The following is an 8,850-nucleotide window of genomic DNA, read 5'->3' on the forward strand; positions in this document are numbered from 1 at the left end:
CCTCTTGCTGCGCCGTCCCGGCCTCCATAACTCCCCCCCCCTCCCCCGTCCTCCCCCATTGAATCCTAGCCTGCCTTGCAGCTGTGATACAGGGCAGGGTTGCGCTGGCGAGTTTCTGCACCAAAAGCCCATAAGCGGCTGCCCACGATTAGAGAGGCGCGGCCGCGGCTTTGGCAAGGCTGCAGGGGCAACGGATCCTGCAAAGGCGTCGAAGGCTTGGCGAGACAGCGCTCGCATCCCGGAACCGGGCGAAGCAATGCTGCAGAATTCCCACAGCCTTCTATTTAAAGAGACCGGAGAAGAGGAGGAGGAGGAGGAGTGAGGAGGAGGAGGAGGAGGCCGGCCGGTGGGAGGGAGGGGAGGAGGAGGAGGAGGAGGGAAGAAGAAGAAATAAAAGACGAGCCCCGTCGGAAAGCACGCCTGAGCGAGAGACGAGAGGTGGAGAGTGAGAGCGCGTGCTTGCTTGCTTGCCTGCCCCGGCTGCGGTTGTATTTCGGAGGGGAGAGAGAGAGAGAGAGAGAAAAGACCATTTTCAGAATCGCCATGGCGGAGGCGTTTGCCGGTGTGTGGAAGCTGGTCGAGAGCGTCAGTTTCGACGACTACATGAAAGCGCTCGGTACTGTAAGGGCAGAGATTTGGGGAAGGGTTGGGGGAGAGGGAAACGGACTCGGCGCTCGCTTTGGGAGAATAAAGGTTGACTTCGTGGACGGCCGGGGCGACGCCTCGTCCACGGCGGTGCTAGAGTTTTACTAATATGGTGCTTGTGGTTAGGTTTCCCCCCCGGGAAGCAGTCTCCGTCCATCGTGGCCTTTCGACTTTAAAAATAATAAAAAAAATGGGTGTGGTTTGGAAACGGGGGTCTGGGTCTCCCACTTCAGGTCCCCCGTCTGCCCCCCCCTCCACGGTCCAGCTTATAAGGTTCGTAATTATTATTTATGGGAATGGTCTCGATCCACAGTCTCCCAGGGAACGTGCAGGTTCCAACGATAGAAGAAATTCCGGATGGCCCAATGGATGGGGATGACTGCAAGTCCTGCAAATGATACACAATGTGTATCTTGGTGGGGCTGGCAAAAGACAGAGTCAAAGGGCTTCTGCAAAAGGCGGGCCCTGACAAGCCATGAGAATGGGAGCCACCTGGTAGGGGCAGCAGAGTGTCCCAGAGAAGGAGGGCCCCCACCAACGAGTCCCTTCCCTATCCCCTTTCAAAATGGGAAGGAGACTTATCAGTAGGTGCTCTGGAAAGCTGGGCTTGTAGGTGATAATTATCCAGCACCTTGAGTTGCACTTAGACAATGCAATGGCTGTGGTGTAACATGGTAGTAATGAGCCTGAGCAGTCAGCCCAGGGGCAGCTGTGTGTCCCCCCTAATTGTTCCCAGGTGGTCTTCAAGGCAGTCCCAGTAACGAGAATAAACTATGTCATATGACAAAGGCATGAGTGACTGTCCTTGGTGTCATTTGAGGCATGTGGATACAATGCAATGACACCTTGAGATTTTCCATTGCTCAGAGATAAAGCAGCAAAGAGATGGGCTTTGCAGGGCTAGGCTTTCAACACTTTAGTACTTAGCATTACCTGAGCTACTCCTTGTGTAAACTCATGTCAGTGTGGTAAATTTAATTGGAACCCTCTTTTGGCCAGCCATGTGCCTGGGGTTCTCTGGCTTCTCCTCCCCACCAGCTCAGCATCTGGTAGTGATTTCTGCAAGAGGAACTATGGTACATGAAGGCAAAGCGTGTATTTCACTGAATGAGAGGGTATGTAGAGGTGGGGTGATTGATCACGTGATGGTGTCCTTTTCTGCCAGAAGCTGCTCTGATAGGGTAAGACTCTGCTGCTGCTTCTCATGAGTAAGCCTGGAACCCTGGAGGGCTTTCTTGCAACTTAAGATCTTTAGGGAACGGATGCACTCAGTGTGTAGTGAGGAAAGAGGGTGTGGGAGCCATGGGGGTATTTGCTCATTCAGCTGGCGTTGAGCCTGGTACAAATTCTCCCTCCCCCCCCCATTCTGGGCCTGATCCTGCCAGAAGTAAGACTTCTCTGACCTCTTAACTCCTGTGTAGCCTTGGCCTTAGGCCAATTTTGCACAGCTCTTGCCTGCCTTCATTGGGTGCGGTTTTTAATTACTTTTGCAGATAGAAGGGATTAAAATTCTGACATCCCCCCCAATTCTTGTGTGCTGAGTAAGGATCCTTAACCAGGTGATCCCACTACAGTTAGCAGACTTTATTTCTACCTAAAACAAACATAGGATGATTGCGGAACAATGAGGTATTCATCTATATTACATATGTAGCCTGCCTTTTGTTCGGCAGCCCCAGAGAGGAAGCTGAAGAGTTTCTTAATTTTAATTTTTCCTGATGACACTCTTGTGGAAGTGGGTGGGATTGAGAGAGAGTGATTGGTCAAAATGCCCTCAGGGAACTTCTATGGCTGAAGGTGGAGTAGAAACTGAGTCATCTTGACCACTCTCAATTTTTTTATCCAGGTAATTCTTGACTTAATGCTTAGTGACTGTTTGGGGTTACAACAGACTTCCCCAGGACTGTCTATGAAGTTCTGGTAGCTAGACCCCTCGCCCGGGTTATGAGATTGCATTTTAGGTGCTCTACAATTGACTGGATTTATGGCCAATTGCACTATCTTGTGGTAGTAACCTATTGTCCTAAGTTGAGGACTACCTGTAATTGAAACATATATCTTACCACTCTGCTCCGGGTAGCTCCATTAGCCCCCACTGGTACAGCTAGCTCACTTACGATTCTGCATTTACACAGGAAAGGGAGAAGCTTTTAGCTGATTGTATGTATTTTTTTATTTAAAAAAAAATAGGAAAGCAAACATACTGCCATAATATAACAGGGTTTTTCCATTAAATTCTGCTGAGTGGATCCCAGAGGTTTGCCAGAAGCTACCAGAGTTAGAGTTCATGAATACAGCAATGAGAATGATTTATGAGGTATTTGTAACCTATCTGTATCTGCAAGGAAAATGCTGGCAATTCATCCGGATCTGTATGGCAGTTTTCATTCCTTTGACTCTTTTCAGATCCCTGTGAAGCAGTGGAGGCTACAGCTTTAAAGGGAAGTTTACTTAACAGTTATGCTATTATATAGGTAGCACAATAAAAAAAATCTCAGATGGAATGAGGAGGAATATATTCTCTCACTTTTTATGAACTATCATAACCATGACAAACTCTAGTTTAAACTGGAGGAAAGGTAGAAAGTTTGCTTGAATCTGGGACGTTCTAGTGCAGAGGTCTTCAAACTTGGCCCTTTTATGACTTGTGGACTTCAACTCCCAGAATTCTTCAGCCAGGCATGCTGGCTGAAGAATTCTGGGAGTTGAAGTCCACAAGTCATAAAAGGGCCAAGTTTGAAGATCCTTGTTCTAGTGCTTGATTTCCGAGCAGTTCCAGTACCAAAGTATGTGTCAAGCCCAAAGATGACACAACAAAATCCAATGGAGTCCAATGCTTTATTTGCTTACACTTAATGAATCTTGCCAGACTAAAACTGTAACCCTCTCCTCTGATAGATATATCCTGAGAGATGCTAGTGCATGGCAATTTTGAACCTCTTTCCCACATCCAGCTTGGGCCTGCTCAATCTGGCCATTCTCTGGGAAAACTCTGGGAACTATCTCCATTGCTTCTCCAGGGGTAGACTCCCATCACAGGATGCACCCAAATGTTGAGAAATGCACTCATGCCACCTCATAAATGATCTCACTGCTGATGGCCAGCAAACTTCTTGAGTGAGTCTATTACTACTTTCTCCAGCTGTCTGATGCAGAATTGGCATTTCGGTCAGCATGCCTTCTCCCTACAATTGCAACCATAGAGATGGGAGACTGTGCTGATAGTGCTTCAAAAGAAATGCCACAGTATTGTCTTTATAGTGTTTTCTTGCTATCAGCAACTAAGCCAGAAGTCCATATTTACATAGGCTTATTTTTAACTCTCTTGAATGTGAATCCCCTTAAATAGGGCTACATGGTCAAAGAAGCAAGACTGTTTAATATTTGGAGGCCAGATATGTATTAGCCAGAACCTGAAAGAGGAGATAAGTCATTCTCCTTGGTGAATAATTTGTGTAGACTCTATGTGCATATTTCCTTATCTCCAACAATAAGAGGTAGGCTGGGTTTTCCTATCTGGTGCCTTCTCCAGATTGTTGGACCTCATTGCTCAAGAGCAGCTTTGGGAAGGGATATTGCTCAATGGCAGAGCATCTGTTCGCATGCCAAAGATTCCAGGTTCAGTCCTCAGGATCACAGGTACAGCTGTGAAAATCCTGCCCAAACCCTGGAAAGCTAGCATTAAGTCAGTGGTGCCAAAATCAGACTGCAAGGAGCAGCAGTGTGAGATGACTTATGATCCTTGGCTAAGCGGGGTACAATTTGAGAACTGAAGTCTAAGAGCCCCTGTTGGAGAAAGCTGGATTAAGCTTAAACTTTTTCTCATGGGGACTTGGAAAGTCAGGGGAAAGGCAAGCTGCTACAAGCTGGGCTACTTCTGTTCCCCTCAATCAAAAGCATTTGTGTGTTCTTTTAGGCTTGAAGGGCAAAAAAGGACATCAAGAAAAAAATGTTGGGACCTCCAGTGGGGTCACTTAGCCATTTCCCCCCATTTCATTGTTGTTGATTAGCCTCTATCAAAGGACCCCTTCCCTTCCACATTATGCAATGTTTGAACAGACCCCTTCCCTTCCCAAATTATTTTAAGCAGATATGCAAGGGAATGACTCCTGGGCTTTGGGCCTGCAAAGCAAGTGTCCTTCTCCTTAACTTCCTTCCTTCCACAGTGATGTTTAGTTCTCCAATTCTGTTGCCCAAGGAAACTCCAATTTTAATATGGAGAAAAACCAAGCAAAGATTCTTTGTTCCTCTGGTGAATGGAGAGGTCAGTATTCCTCATGCTCATGGCTAGTTTATTTCCCTAGTTTATTTGTTCCCTTACTTTTCCTTTGAAGGGGTATTGAGCGGTCTTTCTGTGCTCACAACAAGTGCAGGTCAAAGTAGCCTTTTGGGGGGATGGTGAGAAATTTGAATTTGGATCTCCCCAATCTAGTCAGGCTCTTGAACGGCTACTGCCCCTTACTACTTAATGTCCTAGAGAGGTTGTGGTATAAATGCAACTCTTATGGCAGCTGGAATACTGAGCATTTATGTCTGACTGGGTATGGTCACATACGTGAGATGGGCTGCTTTAAAAATTGGATGGGAGCATGAAAGGACAGCTGCTTTTATTTAATAAATAAATAAAAGAGCATGAAAGAACAGCTGCTGCCTGCTGAATAAATCCATTAGATCAGGCAGCAAAATGCAAAAAGGCAACTCCACACCAAAGGAATGCTAAGTACTATAAAAGAGCCTTTACATTCATGTAAGAGGCTCTTCTCTAGATCACACATCTTATTCAAAGAGCATATATCAAGCAATTCTATGCAGATACCAACGGCTCTTTGAAGTCCGCTCCATTAAATGGTTCTGCTCCAGGAGGGGGGAAAAATGGCTTGGCAGCTAAAAGGCAATTCACATTCTTTGGGTGAAACCCTTTTTGCTGCCTGACAAAACTTCCATCTTCCGTTCAGTTCTGCTTGGATTCTGATAAACAAAGACTTTTCTTTGGAGAGAGGGAAACTTTTTTCAGCTTTTCAGGATCTTTCAACTTTGCTTCAAGAAGCTGCACTTGACATTACTGACATTACCCTTACTGAAAAGTTATGATTGGTATTGGATATTCTACACATGCTAAGAGATGGGTTTCTTTTAACTATTGTTGGATAATCTAACATGGCAGATTTACCAGTCAAACCCAAACAAACCATACTAGAGTTTAACACATAAGTCAAATAATTAGTGCAATATGAGTCCAACTCCTACATTCTACAATTATTATTTATAATTTAGTCAAATTATAGTTAACAAAATCATGGCTGAGTTTGATATATGAAGCCAACCAGTTACAGAAAGATCATCTAAGCCAGGGGTGTCAAACTGTCGGCCCGTGGGCCGGATGCGTCATCCGGAAGCTGTGCCCACCCTATTGCTGGCAATGGCAAAACTGTCCCGATATGAGTTTGACATGTCTCATCTAAGCAGACTAGTTTGATTCCTTTTTTTAAAAAAAAACAACAGAATTATAGAATAGTAAGGAAGGGACACTTTAATCTAAAGTAGAATTGGACAATCTCTGATTAATTTGCAGTAGCTAACAATGTTTCCATGTTTTTAGGCTGCTAAATATTTGGTTTTTATTTTTGGCCTCTTTTTCCTTTGTTATAGGTGTGAACTTTGCCACAAGACAAATTGCCAATCTGACCAAACCCACCACCATTATTGAGGTGGATGGTGTGAAAATTACCATCAAAACTCATAGCACTTTCAAGAATACAGAGATCAATTGCAAAGTGGGAGAAGAATTTGATGAGACTACAGCAGATGGCAGGGATGTCAAGGTAAAGATCTGATCACAGTTGGAGCAATGATGTTTGCCATTCCCTTTAGGACCTACTGACAGTCTAGACAAGAACTTCAGCATCAGTTTTTCACCAGTACAGGTTTTTTTTTTTGTCCATCTAAATTAACAGTGACTGCTCCAATTAGTGGATGTTCAGGTCCTATTTTGCCTTGTTTGGCTCTTCCAAAAAACAAACAAACACCAGCCAAAACCAGTGGTAATTGCAAAACAGGTAACAGATTAATTGCTTAATTTCTGATATGGAATATCACCACACCTACATGAGAAGTGTAGATCTATATACCGAATTCATTCCCTGTCCCTCAGCACCTCAAGACAGCTCACAAATAAATTAGAATACTATGCAGTATATGGTATATATTATGTTTATCATATTACTATTATGTGCCTAAAATGCATAATACAATTTTGGGGCAAAATAAGATCCTTGCTGATAGATGAAAATTATCACTGGGTAAATCTCCCTGGGTATGAGCTTTTCTTAGTTGTCCTTTGTCCATTTGTCATCAACATCATTTTGGATACTATATTTCAGGTGTCCTGTCTCCTACAATAAGACAGGACACCTGGAATATAGTATCCAAAATGACTTTGATAATAGTTGGAAGATTGAGTTGGGGCAATTTGTCCTTCTCTCTTTTAAAACTAGGAGTTAAGCTAAATTCATGGACGACATAGCTGGAAACAATTCTCCATGGTAGTCTCTCTTTTTTTAATAGAACTAACATATGGTAAGATCTCATGCTTCATGATTTTCTTATGGCCCTCAGATTGGCTGGTGCTGGTTTAGATAAACCTTTAGCCTGTTCTATTCAGCCTTTTTGAAATCTTACATGGATAGTTGGGAAAGTTTGTATTGTATTGTGTTGTGAAGGTTTGCATATAGGGCTTTTTTCTATTGATCTGCAGCTGCAAGAATATTCAAAGTGTACAGTGTCTGTTGACAAAGCCTGAAGTTGAAGCCCTTTGTGTATTTTATGTGAATGGCCCAGAGTGTCACACCCACACTCCCTTCTTTGATTGGGGGTTTATTCCTAAATAAATACTGAAGCCAATCTTAACTTGGATACTTATTCATGAAACTGAACTCTTATCAGAACTTTGATAAAATAAGCCTATTCATATGGCTTTCATCTTCCTGGTCCTTAAAAGGAACTTGTGCTACTGGTTTTTTAAAAGTAGTTGTAAATGACAGCCTGACAGACCAAAACCTTGAGATAATTATTTTTACTAGCTTAAAGTTATAAGCCCAGAGTTACCCTGTGATAAAATGGGTGGCCAATAAATTTAATATTATTATTATTATTTATTGAATTTATATACTGCCCTATCTCCCTTACGGGACTCAGGGCAGTGAACAGGCGATAATAAAAACCACGATAAATATACACAAGTTTCTGTTCTAAAATCAAATTAAATAACAGGCCTGCTCTAAAAGTACCCCATACAAAACCCCCACTAAAACATAATCAAACTACGCCAGGCCGGCCGCACGGAATAGATGGGCCTTCAGGGCTCGGCGAAAAAGACGCAGGTCCGCAACTGTACATAGGTCGGGGGGTAGGTCATTCCAGAGGGCAGGAGCTGCCACAGAGAAGGCTCTCCCCCTGGGGGGTCGCCAGCCAGCATTGTCTGGCCGACGGCATCCTAAGGAGGCCCTCTCTGTGGGAGCGGACTGGTCGAAGGGAGGTGTTTGGTAGGAGGCGGTCTTGCAAATACTTAGGTCCATTGCCACGGAGCGCTTTAAAGGTTGTTACTAACACCTTGAAGCGCACCCGGAAGGCCACAGGCAGCCAGTGCAGCTCGCGCAGGAGAGGTGTTACATGGGAGTATCTAGACGCCCCCAGGATCCCCTGCGCGGCCGCATTCTGAACTAGCTGGAGCCTCCAGGTGCACCTCAAGGGGAGCCCCATGTAGAGAGCGTTGCAATAGTCCAGGCGGAAAACAACGAGGGCTTGAGTGACCGTGCGTAGAGCGTCACGATCCAGAAAGGGGCGCAACTGGCGTATCAGGCGAACCTGATGAACCCCTGGCCATGGCCGTCACATGGTCGTCTAAAGACAGCCGAGTATCCAGGAGGACGCCCAGGTTGCGGGCCCTCTCCGCGGGGGCTGACTCACCCCCGATAGCCAGGGATGGAGCCAACTGGTTATGTCGTGATGCCGGAAACCACAGCCACTCGGTCTTGGACGGGTTGAGTCGAAGCCTGTTCCTCCCCATCCAGACTTGCACGGCCTCCAGGCACCGGGACATCACTTCCGCGGCATCGTTGGGGTGGTCCGGGGTGGAGATGTACAGCTGGGTGTCATCTGCGTACTGATGAAACTCCACCCCGAAACCACGGATGATCTCACCCAGTG

At 45.2% G+C, this 8,850-nt stretch overlaps 1 protein-coding gene across 1 annotated transcript in view; it reads left to right on the top strand.

Annotated features, from left to right (window-relative positions):
• Positions 1-393: 393 nt before the first annotated feature.
• Positions 394-8,850, top strand: part of FABP3 (fatty acid binding protein 3) — a 15,513-nt gene continuing 7,056 nt past the window's right edge. Inside the window, exons 1-2 of the mRNA XM_015822183.1 lie at positions 394-616; positions 6,295-6,467. Coding sequence (XP_015677669.1) covers positions 544-616; positions 6,295-6,467 — 246 coding nt within the window. The 5' untranslated portion in view covers positions 394-543. The remainder of the gene's footprint in view (positions 617-6,294; positions 6,468-8,850) is intronic.

Source organism: Protobothrops mucrosquamatus, unplaced genomic scaffold, assembly GCF_001527695.2.
Source record: "Protobothrops mucrosquamatus isolate PMUCROS unplaced genomic scaffold, P.Mucros_1.0 scaffold1486, whole genome shotgun sequence".
In the NCBI taxonomy this organism is placed as follows: Eukaryota; Metazoa; Chordata; class Lepidosauria; order Squamata; family Viperidae; genus Protobothrops; species Protobothrops mucrosquamatus.